This window comes from Monodon monoceros, unplaced genomic scaffold (genome assembly GCF_005190385.1).
Source record: "Monodon monoceros isolate NGI ecotype Baffin Bay Population unplaced genomic scaffold, NGI_Narwhal_1 Super_Scaffold_14, whole genome shotgun sequence".
NCBI lineage: Eukaryota > Metazoa > Chordata > Mammalia > Artiodactyla > Monodontidae > Monodon > Monodon monoceros.
In genome coordinates this window covers 30,114,292-30,139,167 of record NW_021703770.1, presented here as the reverse complement: position 1 = coordinate 30,139,167, position 24,876 = coordinate 30,114,292, and the positions used below count along the sequence as shown (strand labels likewise).

Here is a 24,876-nt window from a genome sequence, read left to right as displayed (position 1 = left end):
ACTAAATGAAATGATTGAAAGAATTCTTCCACTAGGAACTACTTCTGAAGCATTCAGTTCAAACTTTGCCTTTTTGCTTTGATGATTTATGTAGAGAATAGCTATAGCTACTTCTCACTGAGTAAGGGAAGAGGCAAAACCAATAGTTTGAATATTTTAAATTGACACTTTCCACGTCTTCAAAGTTGTTCCACAGTCAATGTGGCAGGAGTAGTCGATGCAGCAAGACCCTCCGCCTTCCACTCCACCCACATGAAAATGCTAGATAAAACATAGCAAAATCATTTGGGGACATAAATTTATCCTGAATCCATCTGGCCACTTGAATAAAATAAAATCTGTGAGCAGTTATTCACATATGGACTTACATTAAAATATAAATAAATGTACTGTACATATTCCACATTGTGGACCTGTTTATGTACGTATAACAATGTTAGGGGAAAATTCTGAACTTCTGTAAATGCACGTGACACTTTAATAATCTTTGTGATGTTCACATCATAGTCATGAAGTAATGCAAACTACCTGATAAACTTACGTCCTGAAAGTGGAATGAATCACCTTGAGATGGCTGCTTTGTCAGGCTTGGTTTAATCAAGAACCTGTCTTGTCCAACATAATGTTGTTAGGTTAATGTGTAATATTTGTGTGTGGTGTTCTCCCTCTGCCTCAAATGAGTGTTTCACAGAGGCTGGTGTTAAATTTCTTATATAGTATTAATGAAATTTGAATATGTTAAAAATATATGCACAGATAATTCTTTAAATGCCTGTCTGAAAAGCGGGCCCCAACCCCTCAACCTCCACCTGTAGAACACCTCTAGAACACCTGATTTTTAAAAGAAATTATTTGGCCTTTGTTCATTTTTAAAGGACAGAGAAAAGCTGTAACAGAGCTGGTACTCAGGAGAACTGAGCTCAGAGAAAAATCTCAGGAGAGCCTTGTTTATATGTGAGAAAATGTACCAGTTCTTCCCTAAATTTGCCTAGGTATTTTTAAAAATCACTTAGCACTGCCTGAAATTTCACCAATTAGTTAAGGATATTGTTTGAAAATGAAAATATGTCTGAAAGGGCTTCCCTGGTGGCGCAGTGGTTGAGAGTCCGCCTGGCGATGCAGGGGATGCAGGTTCGTGCCCCGGTCCGGGAGGATCCCACATGCCGCGGAGCAGCTGGGCCCGTGAGCCATGGCCGCTGAGCCTGCGCGTCGGAGCCTGTGCTCCGCAACGGGAGAGGCCACAACAGTGAGAGGCCCGCGAACCGCAAAAAAAAAAAAAAAAAGAAAAAAAAATATGTCTGAAAGATGAATCCATTTCACCAGTTCATGTTAATCTTAAAACCGGCCTGAAGGTAGCAGTGCTTCAAGAGTAGAAGTCTTAATTGGAAGAGGAGAAATATGGAGCTGATGACTTGGAATTTCTGAGCTTCACGTTCACTGTTAAATGAGATCATTCTCACAACAACCTACAAGGTCGTTACTATTATTATGTCCCATTTACAGATGAGAAAACTGAGGCACAGAGTGTTTAAGTAATTGCCCAAGGTCATACAGCTAGGAAGTGGAAGAGCTAGGATATATATCCAAGCCTGTCTAATTCCAGAGTTCACACCATTAACCACTGTGCAAATAGTTATGTAGATGGGATCAAATAATATAATAATATTATTAAATTATGAAATGTTAACTAATAATAATATACAATATTTGACAGCCTGTATCATGGTCCTGAGGTTCTGAGCCTACCACCACTGTTTTTCTTCGTAAGAATGTGATACTTTCTCATCAGTAATAGCAGCTCACTGCATAAATGAGTCACAGGTTCTTCAGGGAAGCAGGTGTTAAGTTTTAAAGCCCTCTTGCAGCAAGTGATTGTTGTGTTAAATAATCTCCAAGTTGAGATACAGCTATGAAGAATTCCTGGCCAGAGATGCAGTACCTTTCATGAGACCTGGAAAAACACGTTTGGTAGGAACTGACTAACCTTTACATAGCTCTCTTTAAACTGAAACATGAGAAGCAAGGAGGAAAGGATCTATTTAAAATTGCAGAATACTTTCTGTAGTGGCTATCACTATGGCAAAACAAGAAAAACCACAATGGAGAAAGATGCTCAGTGATTTTTAGAGTAAATAAGAGAAACTGGACACCACACAGAAGTCTTAATGGGTAATAAGGAAAACCATTTAATATGAAGAAGTAAATATAATCTTAGAGGGAGGGCATGCTGTGTGTTTGTGTTTTATGTAATTGCAGTGATAGCAGGGTAGTAACATGATCCCATATATATTTTTAAAAGATAATTCTGGCTGCTTTATGAGTAATATCTTGAGGGTAAGAGTGGAAGTGGCTTGGAATAGGGTTAGAGAAATGCATAGATATGAGATCTATTTTAGAAGCAGAATCAATAGAGCCTGATGATGGATGAGAGAGGCATACAGTATGGGAAAATAAGGAATGAAAGAGCTTGTTCACATTTCTGGTTTGAGCAACCATTTGGCTGATGATGTCATTTATTAAGAGAGAAGATAAGAAAAGAAGTAGATTTCTGTGGGAAAGAAATCAAGAGTGTAGTTTGAGAGATCTGTGAGATATTCTGGTGGTGATGTCAAATAGATGGTTATCAGCTCTGAAACTCAAATGAGAGGTCTGGACTCAATAATAAATTTGAGTGAATACAAATGGTTATTAAAACTGGAAATGGAACTGATCATATAGGGGGAAAGTATAATGAGAGAAGGTGGTCCAGGTTGTGTTAAAGATGTTAAAGGTAGAAATTTGATAGAAGAGATGAAGTCAGCCACAGGGGTTGATGAAGAGATGCCAGAGAAATGGGAGAAAAACTCTAAGAATGTGATCCAGTGGAAGTCAAGAGAAGATAATGCTTTCAGACCAGAGTGGTCAACTCTGTAGAATGCTGCTCAGGGAGCCAGTAAGATGAGGACTTGGAAGTCCCACTGGACATGACAACATGGTGGTCATTTTGGACCTTCTAAAGAGCAGATTTATTTTCAATTTATTATATTTTTGTTGGTTTATTCTTTCTGAGTCATTTTGTGCCTCTACAATTTATGCCTCTCTGAGTGTGTGTGTAATAACCAAAGTAATTTTTCTTCAGATTTCCCCTTTAGTTCTATTTTCCTGTTGAATACTGTGCTTTTCCAAACTTGTATTTTAGAAATGTTAGTCCTATAATTTTTAAAATTAATGTCTCATGATCTTGAAAGTGTGGCATTATTATAATCCAAACAGGAATACTTAAGCTGTCTTTGTTTTGCTTTGGTGCTCATATTTTAAATGCTTTTGCGCTGCATACACATGTTCCAAGTACATGCTAGTGCATCATTATCTCTTTATTTTTAATTACATAGCATTACATGATCTGTTTCCTTAGCTTTTCTCTATTTATCAGCTGAAATAGTAATAAATGAGTAAAAGTAATAGATTTAATCGATGGTCAGTTAATTAGTAAATGATACAGTTTACTACTTCTTCTGCTTAGCACTGTGCGTGGACATGGTGGTATTCAGTAAATATTTATTTAATATTGTTCAATAACAAATGTTTGGATGGTCAATTAGCTCTACTAGGCTAACAATCAGTGGTCTTTGTTAAACACTTTCAGTAGATTACCTTTTGATAGGAATATATTCATTGACCCTTTACATATATTTTTTGTGAACAATTTTTCAATGTGCAGAAATGTAAAAAAGGTTTAAACCCATAGTTTAACTGTCTAGGCTTCATCAGATCCTATCACTAATGGATGTGTAACCTTTTATCTTCCTTATACTTTAGCACATAAGAAATGGGGAATAGTACTGACAGGTTACATAGAGATGTTTTAGACACGAATGTAGAGATTTTGAAAAAATACTTGAGAGAAAGTCATTGTATAAAACAAAAGTATTATGCATTAGACTGACATAATATCTAAAAACATGGGAAAAACTAAACCACGGGAAATAAATGTCAGAAGCTGAGCGTTTGGAACTGTATGTGGAGTTTTCAGTAGACCAAAGTAATTGTTTTATGTTTCTTGGACTGTCCCTTAAAATTGGAATAAATTATTTTCAATTGTATTAGAAGATGTTAGTAAGCTCAAGGAGTGTGTAAGGGCTTACTCCCTCTAGAATGACTCTGAAAGAATGAATTCTAATAGCTGTTTAACGTGAAACATTAAAATTCTAAGCAGTGGTCCACAAATGCAAGACAAACAATGAATGGAGGCCCGTACAGTAAGAAATTTACAGGAAAAGTGTTTTTTTTGCGGTACGCGGGCCTTTCACTGTTGTGGCCTCTCCCGGTGCGGAGCACAGGTTCCGGACGCGCAGGCTCAGCGGCCATGGCTCACGGGCCCAGCCGCTCTGCGGCATGTGGGATCTTCCCGGACCGGGGCACGAACCCGTGTCCCCTGCATCGGCAGGCGGACTCTCAACCACTGCGCCACCAGGGAAGCCCAGGAAAAGTTTTTATAGAGATTCTTATAATATTGTTGACACAACTGTCAATAATTGTTTCGTTGGCATTATTTTTTTTAAACCGGCACACACACAGAACATTATAGAAAATATAATTTGGAGAATTTTTCTTATAGTTATTGTGATCATTATAGTGAGAAATACATGTTGATAATAGATTCTCATAGAGTTATTTAGTCTCCAGTGCTGTTTTACATTTTTCTTAATGGACTCCACTATGGAAAAAAACTATGATCTTCCTCACAAAAACTTGTATTAAAAGGAGTACTGTAATGTATGGACACAAAGAGGAACTTCAGTTATAGGGGGACATTTCCATCCCATCATCTAGGTCAAAAGTTCAACCACAGAGTGGCGTAAGCAAAGGAGACGTGGTGGTTTGGTAAATCCGGGGTAATCACAGGATCCAAGTACTAATGAACGAGGTTGAGAGTAAAGTTGGGATAAGACTGTGGATGGAGGTGGGACTCAGATCTAAGAGTAAGGAGGTGAGTGGAGCTCTAGTTCTGCAAGGATGGGGGCAAACTGTGTCTTACAAGGTTGACAAGGGGCTTGTTCACTTGTGCTATGACCTCTCATTGACTCCTGAACTCTAGTGCTCTCTGACAAGAACCTTGTAAGTGGCTTTAGAAACCAGAAAACGTACCCTTTGTCAGCTGATCTTAGCCTATAATCTGAAGTTGAGAATAAAAATGAATTATTTTAATAAATGAAATTAGAAATAGAACCAAAAGTATTACATTGGTTTAAAATTGCAGTCACCTTGAATTGTGATAAAATATGTAACAATTACATTTTTTAAGGTCACTGTCCTTGAAAAGTGTCTTTCAGTGTTTATTCAGTTGCAGTACAAGATTTATTAAGATATAAAGTTTGTATTTTTGCCTCACCCAGAGAACCCCTGAAATGCTGCCTTCATAGTGTGAAATTCACTATTATTTGAAATGAAATTAATAGTTTATACCAGTGAGTTGTGAAGCAATGACTTTCTTCTAGATGTTAGATCAAATGCCAGATAATCACAAAAATATAAGTAACAGAACCGAAAATAAAGGAACTCAGAAATTCTACACCACAGTTTTTCTCTGTCCAAATGCTGGCTACACTGCAAATAAACATTTCTGGAAAAGCTTTGTGAATGGTGTGGCCAAATTTAAGTATATATATATATATATATATATATATATATACAGTTGCATATTTAGTTATTTTTTAGGCTGTGAATCGAGACTTCTGGCTCCTCCCTAAATGTCTTTTCCCAGTTTGGTGTCAAGTATGGGAAAGGAGGCTGGGATTTGAAACACTACTCTGTTAGGCTGAGTTGCAGAAGGAGTTGCCAAGCAGAAGAATCCAAGTTATAAAGCAGTGGTCAGGGAGAAGCATTACAGAATATCCCCATAACTAGAACACATACTGATTTGCCTTTTTATAATTACTTGCGTTCCTTAGAGATTTTTTGTATGACACCACAAATTTACCTCTTACTGAGACTGTTTTCTCTGGGAAATAAACCTCTGTCTTCTTAGACCTGAGCTTCTCATCTTATTGTGGGAGGATAAATAAAGCATATTAGATGGAACCATTTTGAATTGAATTTTAGGAGGGAAACATGTTTAATCTGTATTGCTGTGTCCTATTATGAAGTTTCATATCAACACGACAGATGAACTATTACGTTAAAGGCATCTATAACACAGAGTACCTTAAGTGGGTGTCAGCTGATAATGAGTTGCTTAGTTTGGTTCCTAAGTTGGCCACTTTGCACACAATCTTAACTGTTTACCAAAGGTACTGAGCTCTGAATAGAACTTCCTTCAGTCAGCAATTCACTTATGCCCAATCTAGGTGATGTTTGACCTGGATCTGTATACTATGAATGTTTTTCCTGGGCTTTTTATTTTTGCAATATACTATTTAAAATCCTGCAATTTTTAATGCTTTGAGAGAATCCTCATTCTTTTTTACTGCCTTTGATTTTTAACAACTTTAAATAACTTTATTATAAATTTTATGCCTTGATATATAATGAAAAATAATTAAGGTGCCTGCAATTTAAAAGTCAGCCGGGCAATTAAGCCAAATTTCTGTGAAAAATGTTAAGTTTTCTATTTTTATATCAGCATGGTATCAAGCAGTTAAAACAGTGTATAACCATTTATATACAAAAAACATATGATTCAGTTAAACTAAATGGTAATCAGAAGTCTTTTATGCTGTGTATGTTGAAGTGAATACATGAAGCTTTAGCCAGTAAAGAAAAAGAAGGAACAGTGACAAGTAGGAATTAGACTTAATTGTAATTAAGAGAATCCCTCTATTTTCCATGCAAACCTAATATTATTCTCATCACACTGTGGTGTAAGGAATAAATGAGTAATGAGTAAATGAATAGTGAATGAATAAACTAATAATGAATGAATAAAGCAGTTTAAATGAACGCACTTTTTATAACTATTGTATAGTTACTGGCATTGGTACCTGAAATGTATATCTAATTTTTAAACCTTGCTGTGTATTTGGGCAGAATGTTTACACTCACAAAATTGTGATGCTATTGATCTCATAGTGATATGAGAAGTTGCTAGGTGATGTTCATCTAGAATCCCAAGGCATTTATAAATAGAAGAAATGTTTCTTCTTTTCTCTCAAATGTTTGAGAATGTTACTATGAAGACTGTGTAAATTTATCACAAAGCCAGAGCACTGGCTGGAATAGTGGAAGAGAATATTGGAGCCGGAAGTTTCTCAGACTTGGAAACCATCCTTGCCATGATCACTGTCCTAAAGGACTCTGAGAGTTGGGTTTTTTAATTTAATTTTTATTTATTATTATTTATTTTTATTTTATATTGGAGCCTAGTTGATTTACAATGTTGTGTTAGTTTCAGGTGTACAGCAAAGTGATTCAGTTATACACGTACATATATATCTATTCTTTTCAAATTCTTGTCCCATATAGGTTATTTCAGAGTATTGAGTAGAGTTCGCTGAGCTATACAATAGGTCCTTGTTGACTATCTATTTTATATAGTAGTATGTATAGGTTAATCCTAACCTCCTAATTTATCCCTCCCCCGACCTTTCCCCTTTGGTAACACTGAATTTGTTTTCTAAGTCCATGAGTCTGTTTCTGTTTTGTAAATAAGTTCATTTGTATCACTTTTTAGATTCCACATATAACTGATATCATATGATATTTATCTTTCTCTGTCTGACTTACTTCACTTAGTATGATAATCTCTAGGTCCATCCATGCTGCTGCAAATGGCATTATTTCATTCTTTTTTATGGCTGAGCAATATTCCATTGTGTATATGTACCACATCTATCCATTCCTCTGTCAATGGACATTTAGGTTGCTCCTATGTCTTGGCTATTGTAAATAGTGCTGCAATGAACATTGGGGTGCATATATCTTTGAATTATGGTTTTCTCCAAATATATGCCCAGGAGTGGGATTGCTGGGTCATATGGTAGCTCTATTTTTAGTTTTTTAAGGAACCTCCAGACTGTTCTCCATAGTGGCTGCACCAATTTACATTGCCACTAACAGTGTTGGAGGGTTCCCTTTCTCCACACCCTCTCCAGCATTTATTACTTGTAGACTTTTTGACGATGGCCATTCTGACTGGTGTGAGGTAGTGATACCTCACTGTAGTTTTGATTTGCATTTCTCTAATATTTAGCAATGTTGATCATCTTTTCATGTGCTTTTTGGCCATCTGTATGTCTTCTTTAGAGAAGTGTCTATTTAGATCTTCTGCCTATTTTTTGATTGCGTTGTTTGGTTTTTTGATATTGAACTGCATGAGCTGTTTGTATATTTTGGAGATTAATCCCTTGTTGGTCACATTGTTTGCAAGTATTTTGAGAGTTGGTTTTGAATAAAACAAACCAAAATATATCCACAAATATTTCTATTTAGTATAGAATTATTTGCTGTAGAGGGGAATAGTCCAAAGTGGCAAAGGTAATTGACATCAATTGTGAAGACTGAGGTAGAGATGAATTCCTACATTATCAAGAGCAAATGTGTATCAAGAAGAAAGAGGTTAATTCAGTCTGCAGTGTGGCTTTATAGCCTATCCTGAGCAATTCCTATCTCTTTTAGCAACCAGCCATTTCTGGGTTGACCGGATACACTAAATAGTGACAATGGAGTAGCAATAAGAGTCCTTTTTCTATCTCTTTTTTGCATATCCACTTCTAGGCCTTATTATTTGTTTGTTCCAATACTTCCCAAAAGGACTTACTTTGTCTTTCCTTCTCTTTTTTAGTAGTAGTTTGCATTCTCATCATCATCACCTACATCATTTCTAGCATAGAAAAGGGCAAGCCTGCCAAAGGCATGAGTATGTTCCCAGCTGAACTAATCCATGGTCTAGACACTACGTAACTACTTCACAAAATAACCTTTTTATGCATTCACATCAGTGACCAAGCCTCTATTTCAAGAATAAACTAATTTAACATACTTTAAAATTTTGGTGATTTACTTTGGCGAGGAAACTATTACAAAAACTGATACATAAATGACATGTAACTTTCTAGCCCTGTTAAGAATTGATGAACTGAAATGCATATATGGCTATGTAATATTAATATGTTTTGATTAAAAGGGCAAATATGGATTTAACATTGGTATATAGTTAGAATAAACATTATGGCTTTTAAATATATTTTTTCAATATTTATTTTATTTTGAACCAAATCATTTACTACATAGTTCATATTATATCTATCATCTATGTTTTGCATGTGTTTCATCTGTGCTTATGTATATGGTATGAGACACCTGTGATACAGTGTATAGGGCACTGAACCTGAAATCAGAAAATCAGTGGCTCTGCCAGTTTCTAATTAAACAAGTCATTTAATATTATTGAGTCTTTATTAGCTCATCTGTAAAGAAGAAATAATGATGACACTCTCAGGATTGATGTAAGAATTAAGTGGCATAATTGGTGTGATATGTTTCATATTCATCAAATAGAATGCTATGATTTTTTTATGCAAGTTATGTCAATCTATATATCTTTTCTTCAAAAATATGATTTTCTTATACAGTAGTGGAATCTTTTTTCAAGGCCAGAATTTGCATTTAGAAAGCAATTAGTATGTATATTTGTGAGTCACTTTTTCTGATTATTTTGGATGAGTAAGAAAGTTATAAATATATTATAAATAATTTGAATACTAGACTATAATTGTTCTGGAATTACACTTTGTTTTATATAATGAAACTATATAGTAGCCCATCATTTGAAAACTACATCCAAAGCCATTTGAATGTACTTTCTGGTATGGAGGAAATGACATTTCCTATCTTTTATCAGTAGTTTCTTTTTTATATCAATTTTTAAATTCCTTTAGGGTTGGTAGTTCATATATCAGAATGAGATAAGGAATAGTAAATCAACTTTTAAAATATATGTAAACCAGAAATATTATTTATATAATATTTATTATATAGGAAAACAATTGAGCATAGGACCAAAAAAAGTGGAATTGTAAGTTTTCTCAGTAAGTTCAGTATATTCCACAAGTTATCATTCAAGACTAGAAGTGTCTTGGCCATTACTGTGGTTTGTCTCTCTGATACCTGTGTGCCAATAGTCTTCTTTTTCTTTGAAGCTTTCTTCCCTGAAATAAGGTGATTTTCCTCTTTAGTACTTCCTGTTTCTCTTTGTGTCATTCTTTTATCACTTATCTATATCTCTCAAATCCCAACTATAGGAAAAAATATCAAAATGCTTCGCAGGACAACTTTGTTCTGAAACTGCAAGAGAGAAGTGATGCTCATGAAGAAACAGATGCATCTGGGCTATTCCAGACTAACCTCTTCCTGGTGCATAAAGTCAGGTTATTAACATAGAGAAGGCAGGGCCCAAGCAACTTGAGTGTGATCACTGATTGAGTTCTCAGATTCCCTGTCCCCATGCAGTCACTAGTAGAAACCCAAGATAATTCCCTTCCTAAGTGACTTTCAACTATCATTATGATGTCCCTGGATGCCAAAATCAAACTTTTCCACCCTTGGCCAATTTATTTTCCTAGGATTTTCCCACTTAGTCCCTCTTCCTTGAAACGTTTCTCTTGATCACAACTTAGTACACACATGTGAACACACACAAACACGCAGGGGTGCATACATATTCATGAAACAATACTGCAATTGATACAATAACTACATGGGCTACACTCTAATATTTTATTTCATTTTATTTTTTAGAATGCTGATCATTCTAATGATAAGTTATTTTCGTGACTCACTAAAAATTTGTGACCCACAGTTATAAAAAATACATCAGATGACTTAGATGACTTACAATAGTTCTTTCAGTTTCCAAAATTCTATGATTCTCTTTATTCTTATAATGAAAGTTTCATTTAATGAAAACATTTCTATTCTCTGAATAAAAGCAATATGGTATGAAAAAATACTCATAGAGTTCCTGGTTTTATCAGTGTCTATTGAAATGCGGGTATTTTAGGAAGGTGAATAATGAATAGGAAATTGAACTAAGAGAGAATTGTAGGAATATTAATGAGAAATGACAAAAGCCTATCAGAAAAACAGAAGCAAGAAACCTGGATGATCCTAAGTCTAAGCAACCAAAAGTTGTTATTATGTTAGAGCGCTCTTATTTGAAAGTTTCCTAATTTTTAGAAAGATTTGGGAGGATTATTACTTGAGTGCGTTGTTTTGTACTTCCTAAATTGTGATGTGCTGTGGCCAAAGCTGTTAACATACCTAGAAGGCTCTGTGTGATCTGTCCCCTTCTCTGCCTCTTATCTCTCTGACCTCCTTTCCTTCCTACTCACTCCACTCCAGCTACCCTGGCCTCTTTGCTGTTCCAGGGACACACCAGGACATCATATCTTAGGGCCTTTGCACTGCAGGCTCTCTTTGCCTCAAACTAACTCTCTTCCTCACATATCCGAATGGCTTACTTCCTCAACTTCTTCATACATCTATTCAGATGTTGCCTTGTCAATGATACCTACCCTGACAGCTCTTGTTTAAATTGCAGACTGTCCCATACCCCTTAACTTCATTTTTTTGCCATTTTCATTTATCTCCCTTTTAACACTATATAATTTACTGATTTACTGTGTCTTTCTCCCCCTACTAGAATATAAGTTCCATGAGAGCAGAGATTTTTATCTGCTTTGATCACTATATGTCCTAGGTGTTTACAAAGGTACCTGACATACACTGGGAGCTCAATTACTATTAATTGAATGAATATTTGTATGTCCCAGTACATCAAGCAAAGAACTTGTTCATATATAGTACTCAGTAAATATTTATTGTATGAAAGAACCATTTTAGATTGTATAATTTACATTTTACAAAACACTTTTGAAATCCCCTAAAACACATAGCCAACAATCAAGCTATGACATGGTTAGGATTGGAATCATTGTGCCCTACCGTCCCACCTGCCTAGATAGGGAAATTGAGAGGTCTAGTGACTTGTCTAAAGTTACAAAAAGTAGGACAGTCTTCTGACTTATGCTAAAATGGACTTACGGTTGCTTTATGTTCTGGGATAGAGATTTGCAGAATGTGATACTATTTCACTTATAAACTGTTTTGTTTGTGGTATGTCTGTGTTGCTTCCAAATTTATGTTAAGAGGATGTTACCTGTTATTTAGATGCTAAAGCCTTACAGTGTTCATTGTCATTCTTAGCAACAATAGGTAGCAGATTATCTAATCTGGAGGGAAAAAAAGCATTAAAAATTCCCCAAATTAAAGCAAAATTGATAAACATCACAGTACTTTTTTAGTGTTGGTTCTTTTTCAGGCTCTTGATATTTTTAAAATCTTTTTTACCTTCCGTTGACTTTTTAATCTTTTTAAGAAAGAAGGTAAACGAGAACGCTTTAATTCTAGGCTTTCATGGGACCTGTTAAAAATTGGGGAGGCTTTGTTTTATGATTTGGAGAAAATTATTTCCTATCTATGCTTGAGGAACGTTAACAAATTTTAAGCGAGACTAAGTGACTACCAAAATTTGCCTGAGATAGTTCCCATCTGTGATGCCTAACGTATTGCGTCTCATTAACGACCATTCCCTGGTGTTAATCACGCGAGGAAAGGGAAGAAACGGAAACAGCAGGAGCTCCTCGGGGCTCAGAGTTGCCCAGAGCCTGAGGAGCGCGCTCCGGAGCTGCCAGCCCGCCTCCCCGCTCGGCTGCTGATTGGCGGGGACCTCAGCATCAGCAACCTCTCCTTGCGAGGGGAGGGCGGCCAGACCGACTCGCAGCCGCAGCCTCCGGGCACCTCAGCTCCCTCCTGGCGAGACCTCGGACTTCCACAGCGAGCAGCCGCGTCCCCGCTCGCCGCCGCCTGGATCCCCGCCTCGTACCCCTCCCCAGAAGAGTGGAGGCCCCGGCAGCCAGGAAGGCCACGTCTGGTCCGGACCGGGTTAGGGAGGCAGGGGCCAGTACCCCAGGGTCCCGCGGCAGCATCCCGGCCCCCGAAGCGCTGCGGTCGCCGCGCCTCAGCCGCCAAGACGCCTCGTATCTTGTACCGCGGGAAAAGCGGGTCTTCGTCCAAGATGGGCCGGCAGGGCTTGGGGGGCGCCGGCGCCGCGGGGCGCTCCATGCAGCGCTCCCAGAGCCGGAGCAGTCTCTCCGCCTCCTTCGAGGCGCTGGCCGGCTACTTTCCCTGCATGAACTCCCTGGAAGAGGAAGAAGGAGGTGAGCCTGTAGTTATTGTGTCTGTCTGTGTACATCTCGCATCTCGGAAGGTCGGTGGTTGGAGGGTTGACAGGGTTGGAGAACTCCAAGTAGCAGTGTCCCTAGCCCCTCCTCTCTGGGGGACTGTGGAGCAGGAGACCCCCCAGAGCGCCAGCTGAGCCTAGGAGAAGTTCCGTTGATTGGTTATTTGGGGAGCTCCACAGGCGCTGACTGGGAAGAGGCTTTCCTAATGAAGTTGAGTTAAACAGTGCTTGGCAGTTGGATGAGGATGGAGACAGGTGGGAGGCAAGGCGGCCCCGTTGGGTGCACCCAACTGTTTTGTTTTCGTTTACTCCCGCAGTCTTGGTATTCGCATTTGATTTCGAGGACAGAAATAATCAAAACTTAAAGGGAAAAGCAGCGGCAAAACTTTGAAACAGGAATCCCAGCCTGTGAACACTTAAGGTCCAAATGAGGGGAAAGGGTGATACAATGGACAGGTCAAAGGTTGATAGTACTAACGGAGGCTGGTTTGTGCTGTGGGCCTTTGGAACTTCGTTGGCAGGCACACTTTGAATCTCCCCATTGGTTGTTTGTCTCTGGTGTTTGAGTGATGTCATTATAATTAAGCTAATGAGAAAAACGGCGAAGGGGACTCAAACTTTTCACCAAGAGACTTCAAGTCCTTTATAAAGTTTTCAAAACATACGTTTTCTTTGTGAAGAACTTTCCTATAAGATTTAACAACTAATGCTAAAAACATAATTTGTAAATCAAAGTAAGAATTGACTGCTAAATAATAGCATCCCAACATTTGAAATGCTGTTTATTAATTTATTGATAAGCTAGTTGCAAACTGTGTTCATCTTTGCACGCACATATATCCAGAGTGGGGTGGTTAGCATCATCATGTTACCTCTATTATTGTATATATCATTGTATAGGATAGGATTTATTTTGCTTTTATTCTGTGACAATCAATGACCTCTTACTAGGAAATCTGTAGTGACCCCTGATTTAGAAGAAACTAACTACCTGCTCTGAGAACAGGTAGAAATATTTTTTTCCCCTATTTTTCCCAGTGGAAGGCAGGGAGGAGGAAGATGGCTGATTAATAATATGTCTGAAAAGTGTTCTTTAAGATAATTCACTAGTTAGAGCTATCCAGGTTTCTTCTAGCTTATTGTTGCAATATCAGTTTGCACTAGATCAGTACAGGTTTAATGGTAGGGTACTTCTCTATATAAATGTGACTTTTAATTTTCATACTAATCTTTTGCTGTTCTTGTTTGTACATTTACAGTTTGCTCATTTTCTACTATTAAATGTTTAACATTTCAGGAAATGTAAGCAAGTCAAGGTATTAGAAAATCAAATTGGGTAAATGAATGATCATAATTGTAGCTAAAACTTTCAGTATCAGCTATTATCCAGGCACTATTCTAAGAACCTGACATGCACTTAGTCTTTTAGGCCCATAACAACCTTACGAGACAGTGCTTTTATTATCTCCAGTTAACAAAGGAGGAAACTGAGGCAGAGAAATTCAGAAACTTGCTCAAGGTCCCCAAGATAGTAGGTAATAGAGTTAGCGTATGAACCCAGGCAGTCAACAACACAATCTGTGCACCCAACCCAAGCTATATTAGTTTATTATTTGCATATACTTGGCCACAGTCACATACCTAGTAAGTGGTGAAACTAGAACTCAAAGCCAGGTGTGCCTAAAAATACATATTTAGATAAACACATTATTATACACTCATTTCTCAATTTTTAGTTTTTACACCAAGTCTTCAGCCTTGACTTTGCTTCAGTTGAACTATCATCATTCTTTCTTAAGTTGTAGCTAGAGTTAATTGGATTTACAAAATGCCATCCTAAAAGCCTTTTTGAGACAAGAAAAACTTATGTAAATGTGAAATTTCTTCAAAATTTAAAGTACATTGACTTAACCTTGGCTCATACAGACTAATCCCAAAGGAAATTCCTACATCTACACATGGGAAATTGGAACAGATTTCTGTCCTATAATATGGTTTCTTGAGTCGCCAAGACAAAATGAAGCCAAAGTAAGTAACTAGAGAGGAGGCATTCCCCATAAAATAGAGGTCTTTCCACTGGGGTGTAGTCATTTTACAGCCAAGAGAAGAAATCCTAACTTTCTTCTTTGATTCTGCTATACTCCTACCACCCTTGAAAATCCTGAGATTTTTGAGGATATTTCAACATACCCTGCAGAGTTATAAAAGTTAGAAATCACTGGCCTGGAGCAGTGCTTCTCTGCAATTATTTTCTCTTGAGACACCCACACAGGACACATAAAGTTCATGTGGATAACATACTCTCATAAGCTTACTCAGGACTATGTTATTATAGTCATAACTGTGAAACCCATCCTAATTTATAAAGAAAACCCATCACAACAGATGATTGTCACACTGGTTGAGAACAGCTTTTCTAAAGTGGGCAGTGGTCTACCAACCAGTGTGATTTGACTGAAGTAACTGATCAGTTCAGTAAGTCAATCTCATTTTACAGCTTCTCTTTCTCACTCTCACACTCTCTCTCTCTTTTTTTTTTGTCTTTTCAGATATAGTGCAATAGCTAACTAATCTCAAACGTACTCTGCCTTCCGGTTCCATATTCTCATTTTATTCTTGGACAGCACATAAGAGGAAGTGCTGAGAAATTTATTGAGAGACCATATTCTTTTCACTCATTCATTCATTCAGAAATATTTATTGAGGCTCTGAGATGTGTTAGTCTCTATGCTAGTCCCTGAATTAGCTGAATATGCTCCCTACCTTCTTAGAGCTCACAGTCTAATGGAGATGGATATTAATAGGAATAACTATGTAATTTAAACTGTGAAGGGCTTAGGAGGGTGAAGTACAGAGCACAATAAGAGATGATACAAAAACCTAATTGAGGAGTTAGAGAAGAGTAGGTACCCTGAGACAGTGAGGGTTAAACAGTGATAGCTCTCATTGCCTCCTGCACACCTTTGAAAGCAATTTGCCCAGAGTCCACGGCCAGTAAGTGGGGGAGCTGAGATCAAAACCCATAATCTGGCTCCGAAGTTTAAAATCCCAACTACTCTGTGTATTGTTTCTTCGTTATTATACTGCATTTTCTTGTAATATGCTGTGTTTTGCAAATCAAGTACAATAATAATAGTTACCATTTATTGAGCACCTTCTCTGTGCCGTATACCTTTGATTTCATGATGATTCTTCAAGGAGATTATCATTTTCATTTTATATATGCGAAAACAGATTTAGAGAAATTAAACAACTTGGCCACAGGTTATAATCTCAGTGGGGCTGACTTAAGCGAGGAGGAAAGGGACATTCGTATAAGCAAAATAAGTTAAGATTGTTGACTGGTCTTTGTAGCATCTCTTTTGTTTGCTTGTAGTTCTTTTTTATTTTACTTTACTTTTTGTTCTTTATCTCGGGATATATTCCAGATAAGTGTTCTCCAAATCTCTGGGTAATTTTTTTTTTCAAGTAAAAGTAAGGATAATAGCACCTACATGTTCTTTAACTGTTTATAAATTATGTTTATTTATCATTGAGCCCTCTGAGATAAGTATTAGCTTCACTATATAAAGTACTTGGCCCCAACATTGAATCCACCTCCCTAATATAGAATATTACTGTATGTAGAATTTTTAAACATGACAGATAATTCTAAGAGAGAAGGAACCATTGAAACGGTTACCATTCCTAGCAGGAGAAGCAAGCCTCCCACCCACAGATCCAAGGGCAAATGGTATGGTCATATAATGTAGGGAAATTGCACATATCCTAATATTTGTAGATCTGGTTTCTCAAGCTATCTTAAAGTGACTTGTGTTTCTGGGCTAGTGATTCTTTTTCAGTAATGTACATATAATATGTAATGAATTTGGTTTGCTTGATTTTATGGCCTTCCTTCTTTGTTTAAAATATGGCTTGGCAATTATACAGAAGAAGAGATCCTATCATCTTAAGGTTATTTAACTGAATAAATTAACTTATTTAATTTCTTTTACATGCCACTATCTTGAAAATTAAGTTACAGGAAAATCATCTAAGAAACAAGAATTGTTTAAAAATCACCAGAAAAACTGAGGAAAGTATCTTTACAGGTAATAGTGAAGCTATGAGGAATTAATATAAAAGGAACTAAACAGACTGTTATCGGAAGACCTAGTTAACTATCCCCCACTCTTTAAGAGGCTACTACGTTATCTTATTCTAATCCTTTTGTAAATAATACACTTAATTCTCTTTTAATTTAATTTTTATTTTTTATTGAAGTATAGTTGATTTACAATGTTGTGTTAATTTCTGCTGTACAGCAAAGTGGTTCAGTTATACATATATACATTCTTTTTTATATTCTTTCCCATTATGGTTTATCACAGGATATTGAATATAGCTCCCTGTGCACTTAATTCTTAATAAACAGTCCCATTTGATTAAAATGGAGCTTAACACTTTGCCCATGCTCCACTGGAATAAAAAATTCTCCATACACTTAAATATAATCCTCCTAAGTACAGACATCATGTCTAGCACAGTAGGTATTCAGTAAGTGTCTATTAATAACAACAGTGAAAGAATAACAGTATATAGTTCTACCATTCTTTTCAAGCTGAATATCAATGTAACTGATTGCTAGCCATCATATTTATACTATTTTAAAATTATAACATGTGATCTAGACTTACTAAAATTCAGTGATCATAGTTTTTGTACATTTTCACAATGCCAATATTGGGGACAGGACATGGATAAACAATAATAGTCCAAATACGTGTCTTTTCTTAGGGGATATTATTTTTCCTAGATTATGATTGGTTACGTATAATAAATCATTTCTTATACGAGTCCACATCATATTCAACAATAGCACAATTTTTATATTAGATTCTAGGTCGATAAAGTGAAGCAAAAGATTTTGGAATTTAAAAGGATAAATCAAAGAACAGTTCCACTCAGAATGCTTATCAGATATTACATTTTTAATCTAAGATTCAGAATCTTTCACTACCAAGTGTCCAAATAATACCCTTAAAGTAATTTAAATTTAATACAAAAGTCAAGTTAAACCCCAATTTGCTGTCATCCTTCAGCAGGTTCAGTAAATTCAAAAAACTAGAAATGGGGACAGACTTTGCTATGGAGACATCTTGTGTATAATGACATAAAAGAAACCCACTAGTAAGTTTCACTAGCTGTAATGGCAGCTTCCAGTCGCTGCCAAGGACTATGGTTAAGTGCTCTCTGCTGGTCTTCATAGACCATTATTATTGACCAGAAAAGATCGTTCTGTATATTTGTTCTATCTCATATTGTAATGGTATTTGATTGGAGACGAGGGGATTTACCTAATGCCACGTATATACAATACTATTTGACCACTTGAAGAAAAGCTAACACAAAAATGATAAGTTCTACTTTTAAAGTATCAGTTCTTTTTTTCTTAAATTAATTAATCTATTTATTTTTGGCTGCGTTAGGTCTTCGTTGCTGTGTGCAGGCTTTCTCTAGTTGCGGTGAGCGGGGGGCTACTCTTTGTTGCTGTGCGCGGGCTTCTCATTGCAGTGGCTTCTCTTGTTGTGGAGCATGGGCTCCCGGCATGCGGGCTTCAGCAGTTGCAGCACGAGAGCTCAGTAGTTGTGACTCACGGGTTCTAGAGCGCAGGCTCAGTAGTTGTGGCGCACAGGCTTAGTTGCTCCACAGCATGTGGGATCTTCCCGGACCAAGGCCCAAACCTGTGTCCCCCGCATTGGCAGGCAGATTCTTAACCACTGCGCCACCAGGGAAGTCCCTGCAGTATCATTTCTTAAGGCTTAGATTTTGCCTAATGAGACTAAAATGAAAGGGTCGTTTATTTTAACTATTCCAGTGATCAGTTGTTCTCTTATTATTCCTGTAAGTCGAGGGCCAGGAAAGTAACATACATCAGTGAAGTAGGCCAGATATAATACAAAAGGGAAAATGCAGGAACTCTGAAAATCTGGAGAGAGCTTGTCCATCCAAAAAGGAATGGTGAATACTCAGTTCTAGCTAATTGATGCCAAATTGAATATCAGCCCAGGGTTGGCAAATTTATTCTTCTCTTTTCCCTAAGAGAAGCTATAAATCTGAATGTTTACTTAAAGCCTTTAAATTTTAAAATGTTAGTGCCTAAGTGAAAAAATTTAAACACTATTAATTGAACCCACATACCTATTGACCAAGTGTGGCTTAAATGTGTGCCACCAGTTGGCACCTTCTGCCAAGGAAATGGTTCCTTCCCAGCTTTTTTCAGTTCTTTTTCTTCCTTCCCATCCTCATTATCACCTTGATATCATTAGTCCTTGATAATTTAGGACTGAATTAGTCCATCTTTGAAATCATTTTCAGTTGAAGAAAAAGCTAACACAAAAATGATAATATCAGGGCTTCCCAGGTGACGCAGTGGTTGAGAGTCTGCCTGCCGATGCAGGGGACACAGGTTCGTGCCCCGGTCCGGGAAGATCCCACATGCCACGGAGCGGCTGGGCCCGTCAGCCATGGCCACTGAGCCTGTGCGTCCGGAGCCTATGCTCCGCAATGGGAGTTCTACTTTTAAAGTATCATTTTTTTAAAATTTATTTATTTATTTATTTTTGGCTGCGTTCGGTCTTCGTTGCTGTGCGCGGGCTTTCTGCAGTTGCGGCGAGCGGGGGCTACTCTTTGTTGCAGTGCGTGGGCTCCTTATTGCTGTGGCTTCTTTTGTTGAGGAACATGGAATCTAGGCGTGCGGGCTTCAGTAGTTACAACACGCAGGCTCAGTAGTTGTGGCTCGTGGGCTCTAGGGCGCAGGCTCCGTAGTTGTACCATATGGGCTTAGTTGCTCCACAGCATGTGGGATCTTCCCAGACCAGGGATCAAACCTGTGTCCCCTGCATTGGCATGCAGATTCTTAACCACTGTGCCACCAGGGAAGTCCCCATCATCTTGATCTTGACACTACTGTCTCTCCAAAAACTTCAGTAGATTCCCATCTCCTACTAAATAAAACCTGTAGCCTAACATTCAAAGTCTTTCACAATCTGGTTCTTACATTCAGTTTAGCTTCCCTACCTTCCAAAGCCCTTTAGGAGCCCAGTGAATCAGTAGGACTAAGCTTTTTTGCCCTTTATCTCTAAATTCAGTAGCTTCAGATTCAAAGTTTGGGGCGGTGGTGTCTGATCAGCAGAACCTCAGCCATTTACTCACGTCGTAATTGCCAGGCAGATTGGAAAAATGACAGCTGACAATTTTAGCTTCTACAGTTAAAGGATGGGTTATTTCTCATACATAGGAAGAGGGTTCAAATGCTGGTGAGCCAAAAACCCTAACAAATATCCATCTAATTATATAATTACCATTGCGGAGGGGCGGGGAAATGTTAAGCTCAGCCTAATTACCTATTTTTAAGTCTTTAAAAATACTGGCTTGCTATTTGGTCTTTGCTCAATAAGGTAAAGTATATGTGGCTCTCTTAATTTTAACTTTTCCTGCAGATTTGGCCACCCAAAATATCTGTGGACATTTTTATTTTGCATATAGAACATAGTCAATCCCTCCCCCAGAAAGACAACCTTAAAATGTCATCCATATACCATGCAGACTGAAATCTAGGATCTTTGAGTGATGTATGGTCCTCTCCTTCATATCCACATGTGGCTTTCCAGGTTATAGTGACCTGTAAACCTAAAGACGCAGTATCTGCCTCCAGTACATCCAATTTAAATGGTAAAGCAGCAGCAGGATAACCAAAATAAAAATTTTCATCCACAGGAATTTTCCCACTTGGAGGGAATGGCGAAGATTGAGAGTGGAAGACGTTTCTTGGTTTACTCATCTGGGACCCTGGGTTCTGTTTTCTGGAAAGTGTTTCTTTGTCCTTTATTCTTTATGGCCACAAACGCTTGCATTGAAGAGGGGGTTCCATAGCTTTCATAGCCCACTTCTTCCTAGTGCAGATTAGGAAAAAATAGGAGTTACCTTAGGGGTTGAACAGGCTTTTTTTTAAATATATATTTTTTTAATTTTTTGGCCATGCTGCACAGCTCCCCAACCAGGGGTCAAACCCAGGCCCACAGCAATGAAAGCATGGAGTCCTAACCACTGGACAGCCAGGGAATTCCTGAACAGGCTTTTGTAAATGGGCTAGTAATTTTTTTTTCTACACAGATCCTTCAAAAATTCAGGAGGCTGTTTGATTCCAGCCAGTTTCAAGTGTGAGTGACTCCAACCAAACACCTCATTGGACAGAGATTTTAAGCCTCGAGATTCTGTTCTTTTAGTTTCCACCCTCTGTGCCCTGCCTACTTCCTTTGTTCTCAATGGCAACCACCTTGATATCATCTGAAATCTGTGGGTTTGTGTGGGAAAGCAACCCCTTAATCCAGTTTGGCCAGCAGGCTCTCCCCATTTCTATGGCAAGGCCCCACTTTTTTTTTTTTTTTTTTTTTTTTTTTTGCGGTATGCGGGCCTCTCACTTTGTGGCCTCTCCCATTGCGGAGCACAGGCTCCGGACGCGCAGGCTCAGCGGCCATGGCTCACGGGCCCAGCCGCTCCGCGGCATGTGGGATCCTCCCAGACCGGGGCACGAGCCCACGTCCCCTGCATCGGCAGGCGGACTCAACCACTGCGCAACCAGGGAAGCCCCTCACTTTTCTATATATAGTTTTCTTCCTGCAAGTTTAGGATAATTTCACATTATTCCAGTCATTTTTCAAAGAAGGATTTGTATAGCATTTTACAGTTTTCAAAACTTTTTCACAGAGCTTACAGTATCTGGTCCTTATTTATCACTACTCATTAAATACCACTACATTTCATATATTCTATGACATAGGCTAGGTCTGACCTCAAGTTTGCACAAAAGAACTCTGAGCTTTGGAAAGGAAGTTACCTGCCCAGAGTTTGCTAATGATCGAATAAAGACTTGAACTCATATCATCTGATTCTAAAATGGCATGCTCTTCTCACCACAAAAATGCTGCCTCAAAATAGCTAACTTGAGAGTTAAGAAGAGGTTCGTGATATTTCATGTCCATTTCTGAGAGAGAAACAGGCACAAATATCAGTGGGCTGATGCATGACCAAGGACAGATGTCAGTTAAAAAAAAAAAAAGCCAAAAAGCAGGGGGAACAATTTTCTAAATAATTTCATTTGCCATAATAGCAACGTCAGGTAGTAGGAACAAAAAAGTACCATAAAAAGGACAACCCCCGAAAGAGTACAGTGAGAGCTATAATTTCTTATATTTAAATGTGTTAAGAATGCCAAGATGAGGGACTTCCCTGGTGGTCCAGTGGTTAAGACTCCACACTTCCACTGCAGGGGGTGTAGGTTCAATCCCTGGTCGGGGAACTAAGATCCCGCATGCCGTGCAGTGTGGCCAAAAATAAATAAAGTCACTAATAAAAATTTAAAAAAAAACAAAAAAAAACCCACCAAAATGATAAGCCTCAACTTTTATGGAAAGATATTAGAATGATCTTACTGCAAAAGAGTCATAAGCTTGGTTTTATTTCTTGCTAAAATAAGGATTAATAATTATTAACAATATTAACAAGTAATAACAACAGGAGCAGAGTGTTCTGATTCTCTGGGGCAGTCTCTTTCTCTTGTAAGGAGCCACCAAATTGTTTTCTAGAGTGGCTGTACCAGTTTGCACTGAATGAGAGTTCCTGTTGCTCCACATCCTCACCGGCATTTGGTGTTGTCAGTGTTCTAAATTTTGACCATTCTCATAGGTGTGTACTGGTATCCCATTGTTTTAATTTGCATTTCCCTGATGACATATGATGTAGAGCACCTTTTCATATGATTATTTGCCACCTATGTACTATCTTATTTGGTGAGGTATCTGTTAGGGTGTTTGGCCCATCTTATAATCAGGTTGTCTGTTTTCTTATTGTTGAGTTTTAAGAGTTCTTTGTATATTTTGGATAACAGTCCATTATTGGATATGTCTTTTGCAAATATTTTTTTCCAGCCTGTGGCTTATCTTCTCATTCTCCTGGCAGGATATTTTGCAGGGCAGAACTTTTTAATTTTAATGAAGTCCAGCTTATCGATTCTGTATTTCATGGATCATGCTGTTGGTGTTGTATCTAAAAAGTCATCACCATACTCAAGGTCATCTAGATTTTCCAGAAGTTTTATAGTTTTACATTTTACATTTAGGTCTGTGATTCATTTTGAGTTAATTTTTGTGAAGGGTTTAAGGTCTGTATCTAGATTCTTTTTTTTCTTTGTTTCTTTTTTTTTTTTGCATGTGAATATCCAGTTGTTCCAGCACCATTTGTTGAAGAGACTGTCTCTGCTCCATTGTATTACCTTGGCTCTTTTGTCAAATATCAGTTTACTATATTTATGTGGGTCTATTTCTGGGTTCTATATTTCTGTTCCATTGATCTACTTGTCTATTCTTTCACCAGTACCACTGTCCTGATTACTGTAGCTTTATAGTAACTCTTGAAGTTGGGTAGTATCAGTCTTCCAACTTTATTCTTCTCCTTCAATATTGTGTTGGTGATTCTGGGTCTTTTGCTCTCCATTTAAACTTTATAATCAGTTTGTCAATATCTACAAAATAACTTGCTGGCATTTTGATCGGGATTGCATTGAATCTATAGATCAAGTTGGGAAGACCTAACATATCAACAGTATTGAGTCTTCCTATCCATGAATATGGAATAGTTCTCCATTTATTTAGTTCTTCTTTGATGTTATTCATCAGAGTTTTGTAGTTTTCCTCATATAGGTCTTGTACATATTTTGTTAGATTTATACCTAAGTAGTTCATATTTTGGATGCTAATGTAAATGATAGTGTGTTTTTAATTTCAAATTCCACCTGTTCATGCTGGCATATAGGAAAGCAATTGACTTTTGTATATTAACCTTCTATTTGGCAACCTTGCTGTAATCACTTACTAGTTCCAGGAGTTTTTATGTCGATTCTTTCAGATTTTCTACATAGACAATCATGCTGCCTGTGAACAAAGAGAGTTTTCTTTCTTTCTTCTCAATCTCTATACCTTTTATTTCCTTTTATTGTTTTATTGCATTAGCTAGAACTTTCGGTATGATGTTAAAAGGAGTGGTAAGAAGGAAAATTCTTGCTTTGTATCTGATCTTGGTGGGAAAGCTTCAAGTTTCTCACTATTAAGTATGATGTTAGCTGTAAGTTTTGTAGATATTCTTTATCAAGTTGAGGAAGCCCTTCTCTATTCCTACTTTACTGAGAGTTTGTATGATGAATAGGTGTTGGATTTTGTTGAATGCTTTTTCTGCACCTGTTGATACCATCATGTGATTTTTCTTTTCTAGCCTGTTGATGTGATGCATTACATTAGTTGACTTTTGAAAGTTGAAACAGCATTGCATAACTGGGATAAATCCCATTTCATCATGGTGTGTAATTCTTTTTATACATTGTTGGATTTGAAGCTTCTACCCTAAAGTTACACAGACCAGTTTTGCTCACATTTCATTGGCCAAGCAAGTTACATGACCACACTGAACTTCATAAATGAGGGAAATGTGAATATATTTAGACAGCCCTAATGTCTACCATAATTGTGACCTCTACTTGTAGCTCACTACTTCATAATAGCTGTGACAAAGCTGTTGGAATGAATGGATTTGTGTTAAACTTTGAAACAATTTTGGAAATCAACTGT

At 37.6% G+C, this 24,876-nt stretch overlaps 1 protein-coding gene across 19 annotated transcripts in view; it reads left to right on the top strand.

Moving 5' to 3' along the window:
- RIMS2 (regulating synaptic membrane exocytosis 2) overlaps nucleotides 1-24,876 on the top strand; it is a 649,263-nt gene that overhangs the window by 608,900 nt on the left and 15,487 nt on the right. Inside the window, exon 1 of one of the 19 annotated variants that reach the window (XM_029222549.1) lies at nucleotides 12,717-13,193. The exons of 16 other annotated variants lie outside the window; for them this stretch is intronic. In XM_029222549.1, coding sequence (XP_029078382.1) covers nucleotides 13,052-13,193 — 142 coding nt within the window. In that variant the 5' untranslated portion in view covers nucleotides 12,717-13,051. Of the gene's footprint in view, nucleotides 1-12,716; nucleotides 13,198-24,876 lie in introns of those variants that run through there. 2 more of the 19 variants (XM_029222548.1, XM_029222550.1) reach the window with 2 other exon arrangements.